Below are 24,833 nucleotides of genomic sequence, written 5' to 3'. Positions count from 1 at the left end.
GTGGGCACGGCCTCGGCAGAGCGGCCCTGCTGCGGCGGCCTCACGACTGTGCAGTGGGCAAAACGCGGACGTCTGAGAAGGCACCGGCCCGGGAGAGTGGCGGGAAATCCGAGGCATCGGTGATGGCGTCGCGGCGATGGGTACGGCTCCGCTGGAGCGGCTCCGCTGCGGCGGCACCACACAGCCCCCCGAGGTGCCAGTCCCCGTTCCGGGTTGACTGGAGCACCTCGCCTGGGTTGCCCCTACGAGGTAGCGCCGCGGGGTCTGCGGGACTCGTCCGGCTCTTGTGGCTGGTCTCGGCGGTGGCGGGTCCGTCTCTCGGGGTTCTGGCGGCGGTCTCCTCCTCCACTCCAGGGGTTCTTTCCGGTCCTGGGTACCTGCGGGCTGGGAGACAAACTCGGGGGCGGTAGGGTTCAGGGGCCGTCGTCCTCGTCTCCCTTGGCTTGGGTCGGTACCCCCTGGGGCCCAGGGCCCCGTGGGGCCCATATACGGCACGAGGCCCCCGGGTATGGGGGGTGTGGGGGGGGGAGGTTCCGGCGTCCTCGAGCGGCGGGGTTCTCCCTTGCTGGGGCCGCCCTCCCTGGTTTCAGTCGCCGGACACTGACTACCATCTCCCAGCCCCCCTCTCCCCCTTGAATCAGTACCATCCAAGGGGAGATCTGTCGCCCCACCGTCCAGGGCCCCCGCCAGTAGGTGGTTTACTTCCCCACCTGCCTGGCCCCGACGCGAGGGGTGTGCAGCCACATCTGAGAGCCCGCCGAGTAGAAGGGGGGCTCCATTCGGGGTCGGGTGCCCCGCTCCTGCCACTGGTGCGCGGTCTCGCCTTGCGGGTAGGCCCGGACCCTAGCTTCTCGCAGGGTCCCCATCAAGTCCTCCACGGGGCGGCTCCCTTCCTCCCATTGCGGTGGAGGGACACCGAACAGCAGATCTGTAGGCAGGCGAGACTCACGACCAAACATCATTAGGAGCGGGGTCTGTCCCGTGGAGGTGTGTACTGTGGTGGCGTAGGCGAACAGAGCATAGGGGAGGTGTTCGTCCCAGTCCCGTTGATTCGCGGCCGCCATGCGTTTAAGCTTCCCGGCTAGGGTCTGGTTCATTCTCTCTACCATCCCATTTGCCTGGGGATGATACGCCGTAGTTCGGTCCTTCTGGATCCCGAACTCCCGGCACAGCGCCTGGAATAGCTCTGCCTCGAACTCACTACCCTGGTCAGTAATGACTCTGTGAGGGATCCCGTGCTTAAGTACACAGTGTTCCAAGAACGCTCGGGCTACTACGAGGGCTGTCTTATCGGGGATGGCCACCGCTACGGGATAGCGTGTGAAGTACTCCACCGCTACGAGAATATATCGGTTGGCCTGGTGGGATCGCGGGAATGGCCCTTGCAGGTCGATCCCAACCAGCTGATTCGTTCGACTGACGCGGAACAGTCTCATGGGTACCTGGTATCGTGCCGGTTTCGGCCCACATTGCTGGCACGCGCGACAGCCCTGTACCCAGGCGGCCACGTCTTGTGCTAACTTGGGCCAGAGATACTGGCGATGCAGGGTTTCCCGAGTGCGCCGTTTCCCCGTCATGGTCCCCGAGCGGGTGGTGGTGCACCAGTCTTAGCAGCTGGGGTCGCACCTGGGCGGAAACACAGATGCACCCAGGCTGGCCGGCTTCTGTCAGCTCTCGTACTACCCCGTTCTGCACGCACAACCGGGCGTACAAACCACTCCAGGGTCCTGGTAGGGCATCCTTCTTCTCCCGTAGGGCCGCTTCCACCGCCGCCAGATCCGGATCCCGCAGCTGGGTCCGTATCAGCTGCGCGTGGTCCAGGCCCGGAAAGGCGCAGCCGACGTCCTCCTGGATCCGATCGGATGGGGTTGCGCGACCCGTTGGGCCCCAGGGTGTGGGCCCCGTGCCTGTCGAGTGGTCGCCCGGGTCCCTGGTTCCTCCTACCGGGGTCTCTGTGGCACATACTGCACTGCCTCTCACCGGGGGAGGGTTAGTCTCGGTGCGCTCCTGGGGGCCTGCCACCTGCCAGCAACGGCCCCCCGTGAAGCACGGGCAGACTTCCTCCAACCTTGTCTCGGCACACACCGCGGGCTGCCTCGACAAGGCGTCCGCGTTTGCGTGCGTACGCCCAGCTCGGTACTCTATTTGCAGGTTGTACTCCTGCAACTGCGCCAGCCATCGGGCCATCTGCCCCCGCAGTTCCTTGAATGTAAGGAGAAACTGCAGGGCATAATGGTCAGTGCGCACCCGACATTTCCTGCCGTACAAATACGGTCGGAACTGTTTACACGCGAAGATCACGGCATACAGTTCTTGACGGGTCACGCAATAATTCAGCTCGGCCCCACTCAGGGTCCGACTGGCGTATGCGATGACCCGCTCTGTCCCACCCTGCACCTGTGACAGCACCGCGCCCAGCCCACTGCTGCAGGCGTCGGTGTCCAAGATAAAATCCGTGGTGAAATCTGGGAAAGCTAGGGTGGGGGTGTGGGTGAGGTGGTCTTTGAGGGCGGTGAAGGCCGTTTCGCAGGCCTCCGTCCATCGATAGGGGTTCTTAGGGGAGGTGAGTTGGGTGAGGGGGCGTGCAATCTCGCTGAATCCCTTTACAAATCGACGATAATAGGTGGCGAGTCCTAAGAATGACCTGATCTCCGTCAGATTCCTGGGCCGTGGCCATTCCACTACGGCGCGCACCTTTTCCGGATCGGTGCACACCCCTGCCTCGCTGACTCGGTGTCCGAGGTACCCTACCTCGCGCTGCGCAATGTAGCACTTACGCGGCTTGAGCTTGAGATGGGCTGCTCGTAGTCGCTGGAACACCTCTCGCAACCTTGACCAGTGCTCGGACAGAGATCTGCTGAACACTATCACGTCATCCAGGTAAATCAGGCACTGTTCCCACTGTAAGCCCCGCATTACCAACTCCATCAACCGCTGGAATGTCGCGGGTGCGTTAGTGAGTCCGAACGGAAGCACTCGAAACTCGAACAGCCCCATCGGGGTGGTGAACGCGGTTTTCAGCCGATCCTCCTCCGCCATCTCCACCTGCCAGTACCCGGACGCCAGATCGAGGGTGGAAAAATACCGTGCCCCTGCGAGGCTGTCAAAGGTGTCGTCGATGCGCGGTATGGGGAAGGCGTCGCCGAGGGTGACTGCGTTCAATTTTCGGTAATCAACGCAGAATCGGGTCGACCCGTCTTTTTTCGTCACTAGCACCACGGGGGCAGACCAGGGGCTCGTCGAGGGCTGAATTATGTTATCACGTAGCATGTCCGCGACTGCCTCCTTGATCTGGGTCCGTTCAGGCGCGCCCACCCGGTATGCGGGGAGTTTGATCGGTCGGGCTGCACCTGTGTCAATTTGGTGCTTAACAAGGTCTGTTCGGCCTACATCTGAATCGTGCTCGCTGAACACGTCGGCGTACTCCCGTAACAACCCGCGCAGCTGATCGGCCTCCCCCCTAGGTAAATCTGCCCAAGGCACATGTAACGCATCATGTAGGGGAGCGATCTCGGCCCGGGGGGTTGGGCCGACCCGCCAGGCCAGATCCTGGTTGTCCTCAGAGTGGCCAGGGTCTTCTGCCCAGAGTGCAAACACCGAGTCGTTAGAGTGGTGCACGTGCAGGGGGTGTATGGTGGCTACTGTGGTGCGTCGTCGTAGCATCGCCGGGGTACTGTGTGGGTTAAACACCGGCATGAACAGTCAGCCCCCATCTGCGTTTACCAGCGTGGCTGATCCTACGACTCCGTACCGCGCTGCCAACTCCGGGTGAGGAGTTAGCATTACCTCACCCGATGGTCGGTGTGTGGGGTCGGCGGAGGGGGTTGCCACTGGCACCAGCATCTCGGCGAGTGGCCCGATGGTGAGGGCTGACACCAGCGTAGCGGCCACGGGTGTGAAGCGAGGGCGATTCGGCTCGGGTCCCAGGAACGGAATCCGCTCCCCGCTGCCCTCCACGGTGGCGCATCGCTGGCGGGGCTGCACGTTGAGCCGCAGCTTTTCCAGGAGGTCCGTACCTGCAATACACTCATGGCACAACACACTCGAGACGTAGAATTCCTGGTTGCACAACTGGTTTCCGAGACGGACCTCGAGGGAGATCCTTCCCAGCAACCCCATCCCGGCTCCGCTCGCTGTGTGCAGCGCGCAATCCGGGGCCTGCAGGCGGCTCACGTCAACCCCGAGCACGCTGCAGTGCGTGGCGCTCACGAGTGAGGCTACGGCCCCCGTGTCCAGTAGGATCCGGGTGCGCTGCCCGTTCACCTGTCCTTCCACCAGCGACGTGGCCCCCGTGATTCCTGCCACCAGCTCCCGTAGCCAGTTGCCCGTCCTCACCGCGTCCTTGGGTGTTGTGGCCGGGACCTGTGTGGGTGTCACTTGCTCACCATTATTATTATCGCCGTTTTGTTTCGGGACCTCGTTGATTGCAACCCTAGGTGGTCCACTCTCTAGGGGGCGTTGGCGTTTAACCCTGGCGCCTTTCTAGCGCGGGCGATCTGGGGACAGTCCCTCACCAGATGCCCTTGCTGGTCGCACAGGTAGCATGCTCGGGGAAGGGCGGCGGCCCCGTAGGAGCCTCCCCGCCCGCTCCCTCTTTCCCCTCCCGTACGCCGCTGCCCAGACTCAGCCTCTAGTCAGGCTACCCTCTCGGCCAGCCCTCCCAACTCGGTCTGAACCGTCTCTACCGTAGTCTGCAGCGCAGTCATATGTGCCCGTACTTGGGTTACCTTGTTGTCCACTTGGGTTGCTCTCTCACCCACTTGGGTTACCTTGTGTCCATTTGGGTTACCTTGTTGTCGATCCCCCCAATGCCCGTCTGTATCCCTGCTACCCATCCCGGGGTTGTCTCGCGGGATGCCGGAGGCTCCCTTTCCCGACCCCTTACCGTCCTGGCGAGCCCCTGTTCCTCCTCTTCCTCCTCGGTGGACAGACTTGCGATGGTGCGCTCCCGTCCCAGTCCTCGGAGCTGTGCGCGTTCGCTAGAAATTCTTTCACATTTGCGCGCGCGCTCGACAAGGGCGTTAAAGGGGAGGCGCGTACAGTTCATGTCTGGCTGCCACCACGCCGTGCGCGTTAAGTATCGCTGGATTTTCTCTGCGGCCAGCTCCTCAATCACTTCCGTTGTGTACCCCGGGCGTGCGATCTTTGTTAGCTCGCGCACATCCTCGGCATAATCGCGCAGGTCCTCGCCGGGTTGGCGACGGCGTGCCTCTAAGGCCGCTTTTGCCTCCTCATCGCGCGTACCGAAACGCAGATCAAGTCGGCGCATCAGCTCCTCTAGCTGTGTCTGCGCGCTTGCGGGTAGGGCTTCCACAAAATCGGCTGCCCGCCCATCCAGATTCATATTAAGTTGACGTAACGCCTGCGCGTCCGTCCACCAATTAATTTCCTTAGCCCCTAGGACGTTGCGGGCAAATGCTTTCCATGAAGGTGTACCCCGGCCGGTGAATATATGCCTTATTTTCGCGTGGGGTAATGCGGGGGTTCGTACCGCTTCTGACGCCAAACTGTGGGGGCTACCGTCCCCCGCCATCACTGAATTGTCGGGGCCGCTGCCCACCGACTCCCCCATTCCACTCACACCGCTACCCCTCGGCTGCTCTGTCAGGTCCAGACTAACGACCCCTAACGTCTCGCCCCCCTGTACCTCTGCCTGGGATGTCGACCGCGTTTGCATAGTTTAATTAGCGGCTCGTACGCTTCGCGCTTACGATGCACTACACTGTGCAACGGCGGGGTGGGGCTGTAAGCGCGCTCACCAATAAATCTCCATACCGCCCGTAAACAAACAGGCGCGGCGCGTGTTTCCCTCCCACCCGCGCTCCACGTGTGCCGACAATAACAAACACGTCCCTTCCCTCTGCCCGTAAACAGACCAATCGCACGCGAGGGGGTTGGAGCCGGGGGGCGGGCGGGCGGGGTTTCTGCCGTGCGCGCACCGCTGATTGGGGACGCTCGCTTGGCTCTGAGTTAAAGATCCCGCTCAAACAGTCGCGCGAATACGCGCGCGCTCGGCGCTCTAACTCGCTATCTCGCGACCAGACCCGTGTGCGGGTGCGTGACCGCGGCACCGCCACCCAGGTACGCGATCGCTAAGCACTATGGTGGGCAATCGTGCGGGCACGTAAACACCCCACGCTTCGTCTCGAGGTGCACAGCCGCGCATACATGTAGACACCCAGCGCACACTGCCCTCCACTTCACACTCCCAAAAGACCACGCAACACAGTTTTATTCCCCCACTAGCGAATTTTATTTACCTGTGATGGTATGGTCAGTGGAAGCTAATCTTTCCCTCGGAGGTCTTCGAGTCGATTTCCCCTACTGCTCGCCCCGCTCTCTATCCTGGATTTAAAACGGCTGAACTTACGCCTCTCTCACTCGTACTTACTTCTCCCCGATGTACTGACCGCTGTAAGGGAATGAGGCGGCGAGCCTGCCGATGCTGGAGTACGTCTCACGGACGTCTCGGATGGCTGACTCTCCTGCTCCCGGGACCGCAATGATCTTGAACAAGAAGAACCCCCCTGCTACCCCAATCCCCCTCCTTTTATCCTACCTACAACAAAGGCATTTTTGCTCTTTCAGACCCTTGGCCTCCCGTCCAATCAGGGGCTCGGATTCTCCCGCCCTATCGATGCCCAGATCCCAGCTCGGGTGACGTCGCCGCAGTGATCTCACCGACGTCCGCTCTCTGTTCTCCCGCTACCAGTCCACTGACCCGCGCTTGTGCGTGCGTGGCTCCACTCGCGGTGGTTCGATGGCCCTTGCCGTGACCATGCAACTTTAATATCAGGTCGCGGCGCCGCAGTGCATGTCAGCTACAGGGGGAAGATCGCCCAATTTCCCGGCCGCAGGAAACCATGAAGTTTGATCCCATTAGGGACTTCTGGACAAAAACCAATCAGCCGGGTGACCTCCCCTTCTGGCTCTACGTGGGGCGTGTGTACGTTCGTGTGGGGGGGAAGGGGGGGTGGTGAGGGTGCGCAGCGTCGGCGTCGACATCCCCCGGTGGTGGCTTTGCGGCGGTGGGCACGACCTCGGCAGAGCGGCCCTGCTGCAGCGGCCTCACGACTGTGCAGGGGCCAAAACGCGGACGTCTGAGAAGGCACCGGCTCCGGGAGAGTGGCAGGAAATCCGAGGCATCGGTGACGGCATCACGGTGGTGGGCGCGGCTCCGCTGCGGCGGCACCACAACTCCACAACATAACATTTAACACGTAAACGTGTGAATGTATTTGTGCAAAAGCTCTGAGGCCGTATCCAGACCACTGATAACTGAGTGTGTGCACAAATAGCAGTTATAATGAAAAATATTTGTAAGTAGTGCTTGGAATCAAGCTTTATTATAGTACCATACCTTGTTATCTAGAAACGTCACGGACTTCACTCCAGCCAGAATGAGGTTCTTCACAACCTCAGCTCCAAGCCCTTTCATCCCCACGATCTGCAGCTTGGAAGCCCTCAGTCTGCAGAGGACGATTTACCGTTATTGTCGTCAACGTACCAGCATCACCACCATCACAACCGTCACCAGCACCACCATTACCACCACCACTACCATCATCACCACCATCGTCACCATCATCACCATCATCACCATCATAACCATCACAACCATCACCATCATCACCACCATCATTAACATCGTCGACAATATCGCCATCACCACCACCATCAACTCTCTCACCTGACCTGGCGATGGCCCGCCACGTAATAAAATATCGTGTGGGAGGAGGATTCTCTGGTCCCTCTCCCCTTCCTCCCCTCCATGCCTCTCATTCCGTTCCTCTTCCTCCCCCCTCGCCTCTCTCCATCTCTTTTTTTTCGCCTCCTCACTCCTCTTCAATGACGAGCTTCTTCCTCCCTCTGCTGCTGCTGCTGCTTTCACTGCCCCTCTCTCTCTCTCCCTGTGCCATGCCTCTCTCCCTGCCTGCCTCTGTCACTGTCCTTCTCTCGTTTTTTTAACGATCAGAAGAAACAAGATGCTCGCTGGATTCGGCAACTTGGTTCCGTTCATCATTTCGTTTTTTGGGGGATTTTTTTATGCTTTGTTTAACGTAACCCCACCCCCCCTTCTATTCTTTTCTAGGATTTTTTTTTATGTTTTTGTTTTTTCTTCATGGCTCGTGCCGCGCGGCCCCCCCGTGCCGTGAGGCGGAGCGCGTGGGCGGCGCAGCGCAGTACCGGAAGCCCAACCGGGGTTAATTCTCACAGGAGGCAGGGGATTAATTGTGTATGTCTGTGGATGTCTGTACGCATGTATCCGAACACCCGGATAAAATGGGAGGGGTGGGGCTGGGTGGAGAGGGGAGGGTGGGAAGTGGCTGGGTGGGGAGGGTGGGGCTGGGTGGGGGGTGGGAGGGGTGGGGCTGGGTGGGGAGGGGCTGGGTGGGGAGGGTGGGGAGGGGCTGGGTGGGGAGGTAGGGGCTGGGTGGGGGTGGGAGGGGTGGAGCTGGGTGGGGCTGGTCACCCCGTGGTGCCCTTACAAAACTCAACGTTTAACCTACTCACGCCGGCTTGTGCCCGCCCTCACAGACGGGCATATTTGCTCAATGCACCACGTGGTGCCGCCGTTGACCCTGGCCATTGACCGAGCAACCCAACGTTCCTACCAGCTCCCTCCGCAGGAATGTGTTTCAACAAAGTGCGATCACCACGCGTGTGCATCCACTAAAAAGCGCCATTGTCAAGCCACGCGCAAGCTTCAGCGCTTTTGAATTTAAAGACATCACACGAGACGGGGGGGGGTGGTGTGTGAGCCAGCAACCACGCCCGGCCGCCTTTGTCTCTCCCCCCCCCCAACCCCAGAGGGACCGGTTACGTCTTTGATGGTGTTGGGTAGGGCGCATCCGTGAGCGGGAATCGAACTCGGGTGTCTGTCGGGCGCCTCTCTTCAGATGTTTGGCCGTGAATTGATTTGTAGTTTGTTTTGGCTGCGCGCGAGTCTATGGGTCTCTGTGTGAGTCTGTGTGAGTCTGTGATTCTGTCTCTCCGTGTGAGTCGATGGCTCTGTGAGTGTGTGGCTCTCTGTGTGAGTCGATGACTCTGTCATTTTGTGGCTCTCTGCGTGAGTCGATGGCTCTCTGTGTGAGTCGATGGCTCTCTGTGTGAGTCTATGGCTCTGAGTCTGTGGCTCTCTGTGTGAGTCGATGGCTCTGTGATTCTGTGGATCTCTGTGTGAGTCGATGGCTCTCCGTGTGAGTCTATGTCTCTGATTCTGTGGCTCTCCGTGTGAGTCGATGGCTCTCCGTGTTGCAATCTAAACGTCGTGGTATTTTTTAGTCACTTTATTTTTTTCTATCTACGTGACTTTACTGAAAAAAACAGAATATGAATAAGCGGTAAGGCTCTGTGTGAACGGACAGAAGTAAGAACATCACAAAACAATGACGTGAACAATTATCGACGGATCCTACTAATGTAGTGTGTCGTAGTGTATAGTGTAGTGTATAGTGTAGTGTATAGTGTGTAGTGTAGTGTATAGTGTAGTGTATATAGTGTGGTGTAGTATATAGTGTATAGTGTAGCATATATAGTGTAGTATATATAGTGTGTAGTGTAGTGTATAGTGTAGTATATATAGTGTAGTATATATAGTGTGTAGTGTATAGTATAGTGTGTAGTGTATAGTGTAGTGTATAGTGTAGTGTATAGTGTAGTATATATAGTGTATAGTGTAGTGTATATAGTGTGCAGTGTAGTATAGTGTAGTATATATAGTGTATAGTAGTGTATAGTGTAGTATATATAGTGTGTAGTGTAGTGTATAGTGTAGTGTATAGTGTAGTGTAGTATATATAGTGTGTAGTGTAGTGTATAGTGTAATGTATAGTGTAGTATATATAGTGTGTAGTGTATAGTGCGTAGTGTAGTATATATAGTGTAGTATATATAGTGTAGTGTATAGTGTAGTGTATAGTGTAGTGTCTAGTGTAGTATATATAGTGCAGGGGTCGGGAACCTATGGCTCGCGAGCCAGATGTGGCTCTTTTGATGATTGCATATGGCTCGCAGATAAAACAAAATATTCTCACTTGTTTTAATCCATCCATCGATTTTTCACTGCGCATGTCCTGTTCAGGGCTGCAGGAGCAATTGTCCATTATTTTAATTGGATGATACTGGCCTACGTTTGCCGTTGCTGGGTAAAACAGGTAAACGCCCCCTTTTGAATCAGTCTGAGACTGCGTCTGCTCGGTCATTAGCTCAAAGCTAACCCTTCGACGAAGAAGATGGCGAAAAGAAAAAAAGACGACGAGTATCGTACATTTCAGGACGAATGGACCGAAGAATTCGCCTTTGTGGAGAGAGCGGGTTCTGCGGTGTGTCTAATTTGCAATGACAAAATTACATCGTTGAAACGGTCGAATGTAAAGCGGCACTTCGACACGCGCCACGCTACCTTTGCATCAAAATACCCTGCGGGAGACAGCAGAAAGAAAGCGTGCCAAGAGCTTCTGAGCAGGGTGCAAGCTAGCCAGCAGCAACTCCGCGTATGGACCCGGCAAGGTGACTATAATTCGGCTAGCTTTGCTGGTTCTTTAGCAATAGTGAGGAACGGAAAACCATTCACAGATGGCGAGTATGCTAAAACGTTCATGCTGGATGTAGCCAATGAACTTTTTGATGATCTTCCGAACAAAGACAAGATAATCAAACGGATACAAGACATGCCTCTGTCGGCAAGAACTGTTCATGATCGTACCATCGTGATGGCAAACAAAGTGGAGGAAACGCAAGTGAAGGACATAAATGCAGCGCCGTTCTTTTCTCTGGCTTTGGATGAGTCAACAGACGTGAGCCATTTGTCGCAGTTCAGCGTGATTGCAAGATATGCTGTTGGTGACACACTGCGCGAAGAAAGTCTTGCTGTTCTGCCATTAAAAGGGTCCACAAGAGGTGAGGATTTATTCAAGTCTTTCATGGAGTTTGCTCAAGAAAAAAGTCTACCTATGGATAAACTTCTCTCAGTGTGTACTGATGGTTCTCTGTGTATGGTGGGGAAAAACAAAGGATTTGTGGCGCTTCTCCGTGAACATGAAAATAGACCCATCCTAAGTTTCCATTGCATTATACACCAGGAGGCACTTTGTGCTCAGATGTGTGACAGGCAGTTTGGCGAAGTGATGTCGCTGGTCATTCGTGTGATCAACTTTATTGTTGCCCGAGCCTTAAATGATCGCCAGTTTAAAACACTGCTGGATGAAGTTGTAAATAACTATCCTGGTCTGCTTTTGCACAGCAATGTGCGTTGGTTGTCAAGAGGGAAGGTGCTTAGCCGTTTTGCGGCTTGCCTGAACGAAATCCGGACTTTCCTTGAAATGAAAGGCGTCGGGCATCCTGAGCTAGCCGACACCGAGTGGCTCCTCAAGTTTTACTATCTCGTAGATCTGACTGAACATCTGAACCAGCTCAACGTGAAAATGCAAGGCATTGGAAATACAGTGTTATCCCTTCAACAAGCTGTATTTGCTTTTGAAAACAAGCTGGAGCTTTTCATCACGGATCTTGAAACAGGTCGTTTACTACATTTTGAAAAACTGAGCCAATTTAAAGATGCATGCACAGCAAGTGAGCCCATTCAAAACCTTGATCTCCACCAGCTAGCTGGCTGCACATCCAGTCTCCTACAGTCCTTCAAAGCACGCTTTGGAGAATTTCGTGAGCACACTCGTCTTTTTAAGTTCATCACCCATCCAAACGAGTGTTCACTGAACACAGCCGACCTGAATTACATCCCTGGTGTCTCCGTCAGAGATTTTGAAGCAGAAGTGGCTGACCTGAAGGCCTCAGACATGTGGGTGAATAAGTTCAAGTCACTGAATGAAGATTTGGAAAGAATCACACGACAGAAAGCGGAGTTGGCGAGCAAGCACATGTGGACAGAAATGAAAAAACTCCAACCCGAAGACCAGCTGATTCTCAAAACTTGGAACGCGCTTCCTGTCACATACCACACACTGCAGCGTGTGAGTATTGCTGTATTGACCATGTTTGGATCTACGTATGCATGTGAGCAGTTATTCTCACATCTTAAAAACATCAAGTCCAACCTACGATCACGTTTAATGGATGAAAGCCTCAACGCTTGCATGAAGCTTAACCTCACCAAGTACCAACCCGACTACAAAGACATCAGCAAATCCATGCAGCACCAGAAGTCGCATTAATGGTGAGTGTTATAACAACATTATTTAAAAGAATAAATTCAGAGGCTTATTATACTGACATTTAGTTGAATTCACTTTTAAAATATATTATATGGCTCTCACTGAAATAAATTTCCAAATGTTTTGCTTTCATGGCTCTCTTAGTCAAAAAGGTTCCCGACCCCTGATATAGTGTGTAGTGTATAGTGCGTAGTGTAGTATATATAGTGTAGTATATATAGTGTAGTGTATAGTGTAGTGTATAGTGTAGTGTCTAGTGTAGTGTATAGTGTGGTATACATAGTGTAGTATATATAGTGTGTAGTGTATAGTGTAGTGTATAGTGTAGTATACATAGTGTAGTATATATAGTGTGTAGTGTATAGTGTAGTGTATAGTGTAGTATACATAGTGTAGTATATATAGTGTGTAGTGTAGTGTGTAGTGTAGTACACTAGTACAGCACACTGGTGGGTTAGCGAGCCAAGCAACAACATTTGCACTCTGGATACCGTGACATTTCGCCAGCAATCACAACAACCAGCTTCATCAGGCGACAGCCACATTTGTACATTGATTTATTTACACAATCTAACCCGGCTGATATCGGTTCGCCGAAAACCAACAGCGTCAAACTATGAAAGTACCGCGGCATCGCGGGAGCGGCCGATGAAACTGGCCGGGTTCGGGGAGAAATAAAAAACTGAGACGCTGACGGGGCGCACGAAGGCTCACGGCGTTGTACGCGCCTCGTGACGCCGCTTGTTGCCTCGATAAAACAATAATATAAACCGCCGGCCGGCCGGCACATGTGGAACTCCCTTCGTGCCGGACGTCGTGACGGACCGTGCCGATGTCGCCGCTCGTTGACCCCCAGCCACGCGAGGGCGAATTTAAATTCTCCCCCCCCCACCCCCCTCTCCCTGGCTCCCTGGCACCATGCCCAATCGCCTCCCTTCCAACGGCACATGCCGGGGGAAAGCACTGGCAGGTGAGAGACCGTCACGAGTCTAAAATAAAATAATAAAAAACTGCGTCCAGTAACAGAGAGCTCTTTCGTAAAAAAAATCCCCCCCCCCAAAAAAACAAAAGTCAAAAGCCAAACTTTGGCACTGATTGTTGGGATCACACAACAACAACAAATCTTCTTGGTTCTTTCGGTGAAGTCACGTAGAAGGGAAATAATACAATAATAAAAATAAAACATAAAATAATAAAATTCTCACGACGTCTCGGCCACAACACAAGCAGCCGAAACGTCGGGAGAATCTTATCACGTTATGTTTTATTTTTATTAATTCCCTTCTACGTGGTGACTTTACCGGAAGAACAAAGAAGATGAATCCCTGCAGTCTCCGCTACAGTCCAGATCGTCGCACGCGGGGGTTCATCCGCTCGTGAAGCCGCCCACGGCGACAATCCCCAGCGTTACCCCGGCAACTGGAGGCACGGTAAGGTGGAGCACGGCAAGGTGGAGCACGGCAAGGTGGAGCACGGCAGGGTGGAGCACGGCAAGGTGGAGCACGGCAAGGTGGAGCACTCTCCCTCCTCGGGCACCCCCCCCCCCCCCCCCGCGCCGCTTCTCAAACATCTTCCTCCCCTTCCTCGTCGTCATCTTCGTCTTTGAAAACCTGCGCGGGTCAGAATAAATAAGAGAGACGGTGACCGACTCCACCCCCCCCCCCCCACCCCTGGGGTGGCCAGAAGTTGCTCACCGCTCGCCCGCCCACCAATGGCTCCCTTTAAGAGTGTGCTCCTAATCTCAGCTCGTTACCTGTATAAAAGACACCTGGGAGCCAGAAATCTTTCTGATTGAGAGGGGGTCAAATACCTATTTCCCTCATTAAAATGCAAATCAATTTATAACATCTTTGACATGCGCTTTTCTGGATTTTTTTTGTTATTCTGTCTCTCGCTGTTCAAATAAACCTACCATTCAATTATAGACTGATCATTTCTTTATCAGTGGGCAAACGTACAAAATCAGCAGGGGATCAAATACTTTTTTCCCTCACTGTATACACTACACTACTATACACTACACTATACACTACACTATACACTACACAGAATACGGAGAGAGACACGGATGGAATGGGCCTCTGTGCGCGGGCGGTGTGCCACTCACGTAGCCAAGGTCGTCCTCCGCGTTTCTCCGCGGTGGCTTGGGGAGAGTGGGGGGTTCCTCCCTGCACGCATGTGGGTAGTGGAAGGGTGGTGGGGGGGTAGCGGGGGGGGGGGGTGGTGAGGTAGCGGGGGGGGTGGTGGGGGGGGCACAGCGGCAGGTCGTCACACAGGTAACCCCGCAGGCACCGCCAACGTCCGCCCGACGTCCGAGAGAAGCGAGCGACTCACGTGGGGCCCCAGGGCTCGTGACGACGCTACCGCTGCCGGCGGCGGCGGCAGCAGAGCAGCAGATTGGCTGCCAGGGCGAGGGACACGGCGAGGATTGCGGCCGGAATGGCCCAGCTGGCCCAGCCCGCCGCCGCCGTCTCCGCCGCCTTCTCTGCGTGGCACAACGATCCCCCGCGTGGCGTTAGCGTGCTGCTGTAGCACGACGACAACAACCATCGCGACAACAACCACCGCAATGACAACACGCGCCAGGCTAGGTGCACTTTAAGGCTCGTGCTGCTTGCACCCAGGCGTTGCGGGTTGAGGGAGTGAGATGAAGGACAGACAGAGACAAAGTTCCCCCGTAAAAGCCCTAGCAGACTGTTGGGGCAGGTGCCGCTAGCGAGTATCAGCAACTATGAAGGCCTTGATTGTGACAAACGAGGGGATGGGTGGCCAGAACAGGGACACGCACACGGACAGGCACACACACACGCACACGGACTGATATGCATGCACACGGACACACTTGCATGCACACGCACACGGACAGACACGCACCAACACACATGGTTGCACACACACACATACTAGGACACACACGCATGCAACATTCAGAGATGCGAACAAACCTGTTTGTGTGTCGAGTTGCCTGTTCGGACCGAAAGTCGTGAGTTCAACTGGCGTGCAACAGACGGCGGTGGTGGCGTCTACATCTGTAGAACGTGAAGAACCAGTGGCATCTACATCTGTAGAACGTGAAGAACCAGTGGCATCTACATCTGTAGAACGTGAAGAACCAGTGGCATCTACATCTCCAGAAAGTGAAGAAGCAGTGGCATCTACATCTCCAGAAGGTGAAGAACCAGTGACATCTACATCTGCAAAACGAGAAGAACCAGTGACATTAACATCAACAGAATACGAAAAACCAGTGGCATGTACATCTGCAGAACGTAAAGAACCAGTGGCATCTACATCTCCAGAAGGTGAAGAACCAGTGGCATCTACATCTGCAAAACGAGAAGAACCAATGGCATCTACATCTGCAGAACGTGAAGAAACAGTGGCATCTACATCTGCAAAACGAGAAGAACCAGTGGCATCTACATCTGTAGAACGTGAAGAACCAGTGGCATCTACATCTGTAGAACGTGAAGAACCAGTGGCATCTACATCTGCAAAACGAGAAGGACAAGTGGCATCTACAGAATATGAAAAACTGGTGGCATCTACATCTACAGATTATGAAGAACGAGTTGCATCTACATCTGTAGAACATGAAGAAACAATGGGATCTACATCTGTAGAATGTGAAGAACCAGTGGCATCTACATCTGTGGAATGTGAAGAGAACGTGAAGAACCAGTGGCATCTACATCTGTAGAACATGAAGAAGCAGTGGCATCTACATCTATAGAAGGTGAAGAACCAGTGACATCTACATCTGCAGAACGTGAAGAACCAGTGGCATCTACATCTGCAGAACGTGAAGAACCAGTGGCATCTACATCTGCAGAGCGTGAAGAACCAGTGGCATCTACATCTGCAGAAGATAACGAGCTTTTGGTCTCTGTGTGAGTCTATGGGTTTCTGTCTGAGTAGACTATGGGTGTCTGTGTGATGAGTCTATGGGTCTCTATGTGAGTAGTCTATGGGTCTCTGTGTGAGTAGTCTATGGGTGTCTGTGTGATGAGTCTATGGGTCTCTGTGTGAGTAATCTATGGGTGTCTGTGTGAGTAGTGATGAGTCTATGGGTCTCTGTGTGATGAGTCTATGGGTCTCTGTGTGAGTAGTCTATGGGTGTCTGTGTGAGTAGTCTATGGGTCTCTGTGTGATGAGTCTATGGGTGTCTGTGTGATGAGTCGATGGGTCTCTGTGTGATGAGTCTATGGGTCCCTGTGTGAGTAGTCTATGGGTGTCTGTGTGAGTAGTCTATGGGGGTCTGTGTGAGTAGTCTATGGGTCTCTGTGTGAGTAGTCTATGGGTCTCTGTGTGAGTAGTCTATGGGTCTCTGTGTGAGTAGTCTATGGGTGTCTGTGTGAGTAGTCTATGCGTCTCTGTGTGATGAGTCTATGGGTGTCTGTGCGATGAGTCGATGGGTCTCTGTGTGATGAGTCTATGGATCTCTGTGTGAGTAGTCTATGGGTCTCTGTGTGAGTAGTCTATGGGTCTCTGTGTGAGTAGTCTATGGGTGTCTGTGTGAGTAGTCTATGAGTCTCTGTGTGAGTAGTCTATGGGTCTCTGTGTGAGTAGTCTATGGGTGTCTGTGTGAGTAGTCTATGGGTCTCTGTGTGAGTAGTCTATGGGTCTCTGTGTGAGTAGTCTATGGGTGTCTGTGTGAGTAGTCTATGAGTCTCTGTGTGAGTAGTCTATGGGTCTCTGTGTGAGTAGTCTATGGGTGTCTGTGTGAGTAGTCTATGAGTCTCTGTGTGATGAGTCTATGGGTGTCTGTGTGATGAGTCGATGGGTCTCTGTGTGATGAGTCTATGGGTCTCTGTGTGCGTAGTCTATGGGTCTCTGTGTGATGAGTCTATGGGTGTCTGTGTGATGAGTCGATGGGTCTCTGTGTGATGAGTATATGGGTCTCTGTGTGAGTAGTCTATGGGTCTCTGTGTGATGAGTATATGGGTCTCTGTGTGAGTAGTCTATGGGTCTCTGTGTGAGTAGTCTATGGGTCTCTGTGTGAGTAGTCTATGGGTGTCTGTGTGAGTAGTCTATGGGTCTCTGTGTGATGAGTCTATGGGTCTCTGTGTGAGTAGTCTATGGGTCTCTGTGTGAGTAGTCTATGGGTCTCTGTGTGAGTAGTCTATGGGTGTCTGTGTGATGAGTCGATGGGTGTCTGTGTGATGAGTCTATGGGTCTCTGTGTGAGTAGTCTATGGGTCTCTGTGTGAGTAGTCTATGTGGGTCTCTGTGTGAGTAGTCTATGGGTGTCTGTGTGATGAGTCGATGGGTGTCTGTGTGATGAGTCTATGGGTCTCTGTGTGAGTAGTCTATGGGTCTCTGTGTGAGTAGTCTATGGGTATCTGTGTGAGTAGTCTATGGGTGTCTGTGTGAGTAGTCTGAGTCTCTGTGTGAGTAGTCTATGGGTCTCTGTGTGAGTAGTCTATGAGTGTCTGTGTGAGTAGTCTATGGGTGTCTGTGTGATGAGTCGATGGGTCTCTGTGTGATGAGTCTATGGGCCTCTGTGTGAGTAGTCTATGGGTCTCTGTGTGAATAGTCTATGGGTCTCTGTGTGAGTAGTCTATGAGTGTCTGTGTGAGTAGTCTATGGGTGTCTGTGTGATGAGTCGATGGGTCTCTGTGTGATGAGTCTATGGGTGTCTGTGTGATGAGTCGATGGGTCTCTGTGTGATGAGTCTATGGGTCTCTGTGTGAGTAGTCTATGGGTGTCTGTGTGATGAGTCTATGGGTCTCTGTGTGGTGAGTCTATGGGTCTCTGTGTGAGTAGTCTATGGGTCTCTGTGTGATGAGTCTATGGGTCTCTGTGTGGGGCAGTGCCAATTCTCACCGATGACAGAGAGGTTGACCCTCCCCTCGAAGTTGCCGTGGGGGAAGGTGGCCACACGACAGAGGAAGAGGCCCCCGTCGCCATGACGCACGTCCAGCAGCTCCAGCGAGACGTCGCCGGGCGGCCCCCCACTGCGGAACCGCAGTCGGCCCGCGAGGGACGAGTTGGAGTACGCCGTGCCGTGCAGCGGGCTGAGCGCGGCCAAATTGGCCCCCGCCCAGACGTCGTCACGGGAGGCCTTCAGCCAGTTGGCCTGCACCACCACCACGGCCGCACCCCACAGGACGCAGCGCAGCACCGCCACCTTCTGGCCGACGACCGCCGTGACCTGGCCGTCCGTTTCAACACCCACACGAGGGGCTGGGTGGGAAGACCACACAAAGACCCACACACACAGTGCGCTAACCACTGCACCACCACTCCCCACACTCACACACACTGTGTGCTAACCACTGCACCACCACTCCCCACACACAGTGCGCTAACCACTGCACCACCACTTCCCACACACTCACACACACAGTGTGCTAACCACTGCACCACCACTCCCCACACACATACACTGCGCTAACCACTGCACCACCACTTCCCACCCACACAGTGCGCTAACCACTGCACCACCACTCCCCAAACACACACACAGTGCGCTAACCACTGCCCCACCACTCCCCCTTCACACACACAGTGCGCTAACCACTGCACCACCACTCCCCACACAATCACACAGTTCGCTAACCACTGCACCACCACTTCCCCTTCACACACAGTGCGCTAACCACTGCACCACCACTCCCCACACACACAGTGCGCTAACCACTGCACCACCACTCCCCACACACTCACACAGTGCGCTAACCACTGCACCACCACTCACACACACTGCGCTAACCACTGCACCACCACTCCCCCTGCGCTAACCACTGCACCACCACTCCCCACACACTCACTCACACACAGTGCGCTAACCACTGCACCACCGCTCCCCCCACAATCACACAAACTGGCACCCGATTTATCGATCACCTCCGGCTCTGTTCACCGTGGCTGCTGCACGTGACGAGGTGGTGGTGGTGGAGGAGGAGAGGCAGGATGAAGGAGAAGAGTAGGCCAAGTTTGTAGAGTTTCGACATCGCCATGAACCCCACACGCAGCCACGCGTTCTCCTCACCCAAGCCATGTGCTGAGAAAATCGATTCAAGGTTAAATTAAAACTCGGATCGATTCTATGGGGATAACAAATGCGAATTGATAGTGGTCAAAAATGAAGCCGATGGCATCGATCCCTATTGGGACTGCATTGGAATTGACGTTGGTCGTGAGTGGAAAATGTAATCGAATACATTTTCGATAACATGGGAATTATAGTGATTTGTTCTAATGAAATGGATTCACATTAGGACAGGTGTCTTTTATACAGGTAACAAGCTGAGATTAGGAGCACTCCCTTTAAGAGTGTGCTCCTAATCTCAGCTCGTTACCTGTATAAAAGACACCTGGGAGCCAGGAATCTTTCTGATTGAGAGGGGGTCAAATGCTTATTCCCTCATTAAAATGCAAATCAATTTATAACATTTTTGACATGCGTTTTTCTGGATTTTGTTGTTGTTATTCTGTCTCTCACTGTTCAAATAAACCTACCATTAAAATTAGAGACTGATCATTTCTTTGTCAGTGGGCAAACGTACAAAATCAGCAGGGGATCAAATACTTTTTTCCCTCACTGTACGTATATTACTGAGTAGCGAAACTTTGGGGCTAATGATGTGAAGTGATAGGCAACTAAGCCATTAAAATAATCATATATGTTGAACTTTCGCACCGTACGTAGCCAACTGTGCTGATCGGATGTGCGGAACAATGTGTCGCAAGGTGGTCGGGCGGTGGGACAGGAGTTATGTTTATGAAACGGTGGCATGTGTGGCTCCAATTGGTGGGTTAATACGGTAGCTGGAAAATGCCATCTTTGCTTTGCCAGCATCAGTTGTTTATGGGCCAAGTGCTTTCCTGGAACATTTGGAATGCGGAGGCAATATCTTCATCAGAGCTTCTTCCGGGAGGTAGGAATGAAGTCCACTCAGCTTTTCTGCAGTGAGCATCCAACTCACAATCCATCTCACAATCAAGGCGATGAGTTCACACCCGAGTCTGGGATCAATTTAGCCCCTCATCTCTGCAAGCACAATAAAACGAGGATCCCATTATAGATAGCGGGTTGCCTTCGAGAGGACTGACTCCCCACCATGGGGAATGGGGAGTGTTCACCGCTGACTCAACGGAGGTGAGCACCACAGCGGCAGCCGTAACAATCGGCCACGAGTTTCTACATTACCACAAAGTTCCTGATTATAAATTCATCGCTTGCAACCTGAAACTGGGAACGCGAAAAAAAACCGCCCAAAGGTAGAGCTTTTTTTTTTTGCGGTAGAGGCGGGGGGCGACTTTTGGCCGAGATTACTTGAGACGAGGTCAACGTTAGACGACCCCCGTGTCCTTGACGACCCCACTCAGTCGACACACGGGGCCCAACTCTTCTTCGCTGTGCAGGAGAGGTCGGGGTCCACTTAGGCTATCGGCAAGTCTAAAGCCTCGCCCCGGTTTGCTTACCAGGACGTCTGCCCCACGACCGGGCTGAAGGTAATGTGGGACACAAAAAAAACACAAAGGTCCCCTCGTATAGCATTAACAGACTGTTGGGGCAAGTGCTGCTAGCCAGCGTCTATGAAGGCCGGCACTGTGGCACGCGAGGGGGTGGGCAGCACCACGCCCGGTCGCCACCTTTGTCTCCCCGCAGTGGCGATGTTTACACACCTCATCAGATACTAATTTGAGTCCGAGTCGACCTCGGGGAGACCCAGGACCGGTTCAGATAATCGTCACCGGTGTTGGCCGTGAGCGGGAATCGAACTTGGGCAGCCGGGTTCGTGATGCAGTGCACTAACTGCTACACTACATGGGACACAGATGCAGGCACACACACACACAAAGATACACACACACGCACACCAACACTGGGCGAAGTAATGAATACGATGAAATAGCGACGTCTTCTTCCACAGTCATTCTACTTATATGATTTGGGTTGCCATCTCTGAGGGACAAACCACTTAAACATATCGTGAGAATAATACGTTGTATGAGCTGAAAATGGGAGGAACCACGTGTTAATGCATCATCTCGTGTAGTTGTAATCTTACGTAACTGACAAAAAAACTAGACTTTTAACTTTCCCCGGGGGGAACAGTTTACTGGATTCCCAGCACAGCCACGATTATGGGAGAAAACCAGGACAAGGTGGCAACGCTATAACAACAACAATAATAATATAACCCAGACGTGGGTGTTGATGTCGTGGGGTCGCTTATGTCTGCAGCCGCACCAGTCGGCCAAATGGTCGCAACGCCGTGCGATGTAGGGAAAGGCGCCGCCGAACGCAACCCCCTCGTGGCGCACTTCAGAGGACTCAATGATCAACTTCGTTGGTCTCCGAGATAAACAGGATCAGCGCGCGCTGAATGGTTCGAGCGGCGTTGAACTTCTTCGCACGTGCGCACGTGGCGAACCACGCTCGCTGTGATCGTTCGCGCTGGCCGTCTTGTCATACGCGTAGGGGCATTTAAGCTGTCACGTCGTTCGTGCTGCTGTTGATCCGTGGGGGTGAAGGGGGAGGTGGAGGAGGGGGTTCCGTGAGGGTGCAGAAAACATAAATAGGCGGGCCCACTGCATGCGGTGTTCATTATGGACGCGCCGCGCCGGCTAAAGGACGGGAAGTCGTTTCACTCTTAGGAAGGAGGGGCATTGAGAGAGAGAGAGAGACGCACACGGAGCAAAGCTTAAGAAATGGAGACCTACTACCCGAAGGCGAAGGGCCTGGAAACGGGATCCGGCTCGGATGGAACATGCAGAGACGGATCTCCCGGCAGTCAGCCACCCACTCACCCACCCGCCCACTCACCCAGCCACTCACAACAACCGCCACTAATTGGCGGTGACGTCACCACGACGCTTGTGCCAGGCTCACGTGGTTAGCATTAATTAATTAAACCATCTCCACCTTCAATTAATTACTGCTTACCACGTGACCCTGGCACAAGCGTCGTGGTGACGTCACCGCCAATTAGTGGCGGTTGTTGTGAGTGGCTGGGTGAGTGGCTGGGTGAGCGAGCAGGTGAGTGAGTGGGTGAGTGGCTGAGAGAGTGGGTGAGTGGGTGGGTGAGCGTGTGGGCGACTGGGTGAGTGGGTGGGTGAGTGGGTGGTGAGTGTGTGGGTGAGTGGGTGGTGAGTGTGTGAGCGACTGGGTGAGTGAGTGTGTGGGTGGGTGAGTGACTGGGTGAGTGAGTGTGTGAGGTGAGTGTGTGAGCGACTGGGTGAGCGACTAGGTGAGTGTGTGGGTGGATTAGTGGGTGGGTGACTGTGTGAGTGAGCAACTGGGTGAGCAACTGGGTAAGTGAGTGGGTGTGTGAGTGTGCGTGCGACTGGGTGAGTGAGGGGGTGGGTGAGTGTGTAGATGAGTATGTGAGCGACTGGACGAGTGAGTGTATGAGTGTCTGAGTGAGTGGGTGGGTGAGCGACTGGGTGAGTGTCTGGGTGAGTGGGTGAGTTTGGCGCAGTAGGAGGCACAGGTGGTGCATCAGCCACTCATCTCAGTCAGTCGACCCGTGGCATCTGGGTCTGCCCCGTGACCTGCCAGCGGGCGTTCGACACTTCACGTGGCCTCAGGGTGCACATAGCCTGGCACAAGCGTCGTGGTGACGTCACCGCCACTTAGTGGCGAATGGCGGTTGTTGTTGTTGTCAAAAACAACTCCCTACCTCCACGTGGTGCCGGACAGTGCTGTGGGGTGGAGGGCCAATTCCAATCGGCCTCTTCTGTCAGGGCATTTGCGACCACTATAGTGGCTAATTAATTGAAGGTGGAGGGGCTGGTAACCCCTCCACCTTCATTTACTTAATTGAAGGTGGAGGGGTTACCCACTCACCCACCCACTCACCCAGACACTCACACATCCACCCACTCACCCAGTCGCCCACCCACTCACCCAGACACTCACCCAGACACTCACCACCCACTCACTCACCCGCCCACACACATCCACCCACTCACCCAGTCGCCCACACACCCAGCCACTCACAACAATCGTCACTAATTGGCGGTGACGTCACCACGACGCATGTGCCAGGCTCACGTGGTTAGCAGTAATTAATTAATTAAGCCCCTCTCCACCTTCAATTAATTAACCCCTCCACCTTCAATTGATTACCGCTAACCACGTGAGCCTGGCACAAGCGTCGTGGTGACGTCACCGCCAATTAGTGGCGATTGTTGTGAGTGAGTGGCTGGGTGAGTGGCTGGGTGAGCGAGCAGGTGAGTGAGTGGGTGAGTGGCTGGGTGAGCGAGCGGGTGAGTGAGTGGGTGAGTGGCTGAGAGAGTGGGTGAGTGAGTGGGTGAGCGTGTGGGCAACTGGGTGAGTGGGTGGGTGAGTGGGTGGTGAGTGTGTGAGCGACTGGGTTAGTGTGTGGGTGGGTGAGTGAGTGGGTGAGTGAGTGTGTGAGGTGAGTGTGTGAGCGACTGGGTGAGTGAGTGTGTGGGTGGGTGAGTGAGTGAGTGGGTGAATGAGTGAGTGTGTGAGGTGAGTGTGTGGGCGACTGGGTGAGTGGGTGGGTGAGTGGGTGGTGAGTGTGTGAGCGACTGGCTGAGTGAGTGTGTAGGTGAGTGGGTGAGTGAGTGAGTGTGTGAGGTGAGTGTGTGAGCGACTGGGTGAGCGACTAGGTGAGTGTGTAGGTGGATGAGTAGGTGGGTGACTGTGTGAGTGAGTGAGCAACTGGGTGAGCAACTGGGTGAGTGAGTGTGTGAGGTGAGTGTGTTGGCGACTGGGTGAGTGGGTGGGTGAGTGATTGGGTGAGTGGGTGGGTGAGTGGGTGGTGAGTGTGTGAGCGACTGGGTGAGTGAGTGTGTGGGTGAGTGGGTGAGTGAGTGAGTGTGTGAGGTGAGTGTGTGAGCAACTAGGTGAGCGACTAGGTGAGTGTGTGGGTGGATGAGTGGGTGGGTGACTGTGTGAGTGAGTGAGCAACTGGGTGAGCAACTGGGTGAGTGAGTGGGTGTGTGAGTGATTGTGTGTGCGACTGGGTGAGTGAGTGGGTGGGTGTGTGAGCGAATGGGTGAGTGTGTGAGTGAGTGAGCGACTGGGTGAGTGTGTGGGTGGGTGAGTGGTTGAGTGAGTGGGCGAGTCAGTGAGCAAGTGAGTGGGTGAGTGAGTGGGTGAGCCAGCAGGTGAGTGATTGGGTGAGTGGCTGAGTGAGTGGGTGAGTAAATGGGTGGGTGAATGTGTGAGTGACTCGGTGAGTGAGTGGATGAGTGAGGAGGGGTACTGCGGAGGGTGGGGGGGTGTACAGGGGGTGAGGGGTAATGATTATTATACAAGGCGGTCCAAAAGTTAGGACACAGTTTCTTGGGTTTCTCTTTAAGTTCATTGTCATTTTTCGAGTTTATAAAGTTTAACACGTAGGCTTTCGCGACCAATATTCATAATAAAGGTTTTTGGGTTAGATCGCGTTATTTATAAATGTGTCGTAACCCTCCACCACCCGACACGGCCAATCAGCAAAAAAAGTGTCACGTTGACAAAAGACAAATAGTTCACTACTTTAGCCCACCGGTGTGTTAAAGAGTGAATCCACAACATTTACAGTTTGAGTAGTGTGACGTTTCGCTGGTAATTACATCCAGCATCATCGGGCAATTCGCCAGAATGGTAAAGCCCTCTCCACTTGCTCCCGGTCTTAAATAGAGCAGCAGCAGGGTGACGTCATCATTTAACTCATATCAGGTGCAGTGATTT

The 24,833-nt window shown here is 54.0% G+C and overlaps 1 protein-coding gene across 2 annotated transcripts; it reads right to left on the bottom strand.

The window, feature by feature from the left end:
- Positions 1-12,713: 12,713 nt before the first annotated feature.
- On the bottom strand, positions 12,714-21,943 carry LOC142908827 (uncharacterized). Of its 2 annotated transcripts, none has more exons than XM_076059464.1 (7): positions 21,851-21,943; positions 19,038-19,178; positions 17,999-18,358; positions 15,119-15,367; positions 14,508-14,658; positions 14,281-14,341; positions 12,714-13,783 (listed from the first exon to the last, which is right to left on the bottom strand). In XM_076059464.1, exons 1-5 carry the CDS (start codon positions 21,894-21,896, stop codon positions 14,534-14,536), a joined length of 921 nt encoding a protein of 306 aa, XP_075915579.1. In that variant the 5' UTR covers positions 21,897-21,943; the 3' UTR covers positions 12,714-13,783; positions 14,281-14,341; positions 14,508-14,533. The 2 variants fall into 2 exon arrangements, with proteins under 2 accessions (XP_075915579.1, XP_075915580.1); XM_076059465.1 differs by having other exon boundaries at positions 19,022-19,178; positions 21,851-21,940.
- Positions 21,944-24,833: the final 2,890 nt, after the last annotated feature.

The sequence above is a fragment of the Petromyzon marinus genome, unplaced genomic scaffold (genome assembly GCF_048934315.1).
Source record: "Petromyzon marinus isolate PM22_M1 ecotype Great Lakes invasive population unplaced genomic scaffold, UKy_Petmar_22M1.pri1.0 PM_G_Scaffold_103, whole genome shotgun sequence".
Taxonomy (NCBI): domain Eukaryota; kingdom Metazoa; phylum Chordata; class Hyperoartia; order Petromyzontiformes; family Petromyzontidae; genus Petromyzon; species Petromyzon marinus.
The sequence above is the reverse complement of the archived record's forward strand: the minus strand, read 5'-3'. Positions and strand labels throughout refer to the sequence as shown.

Coding starts and splice junctions, on each gene's coding strand:
- LOC142908827 (XM_076059464.1), bottom strand. CDS start 21,896: ATGTTCCATCCGAGCCGGATCCCGTTTCCAGGCCCTTCGCCTTCGG. Junction 18,359..19,037: donor CGTCACGTGCAGCAGCCACG/GTGAACAGAGCC, acceptor CTTCCCACCCAG/CCCCTCGTGTGGGTGTTGAA. Junction 14,659..15,118: donor GCAACTCGACACACAAACAG/GTTTGTTCGCAT, acceptor TGTGCCACGCAG/AGAAGGCGGCGGAGACGGCG.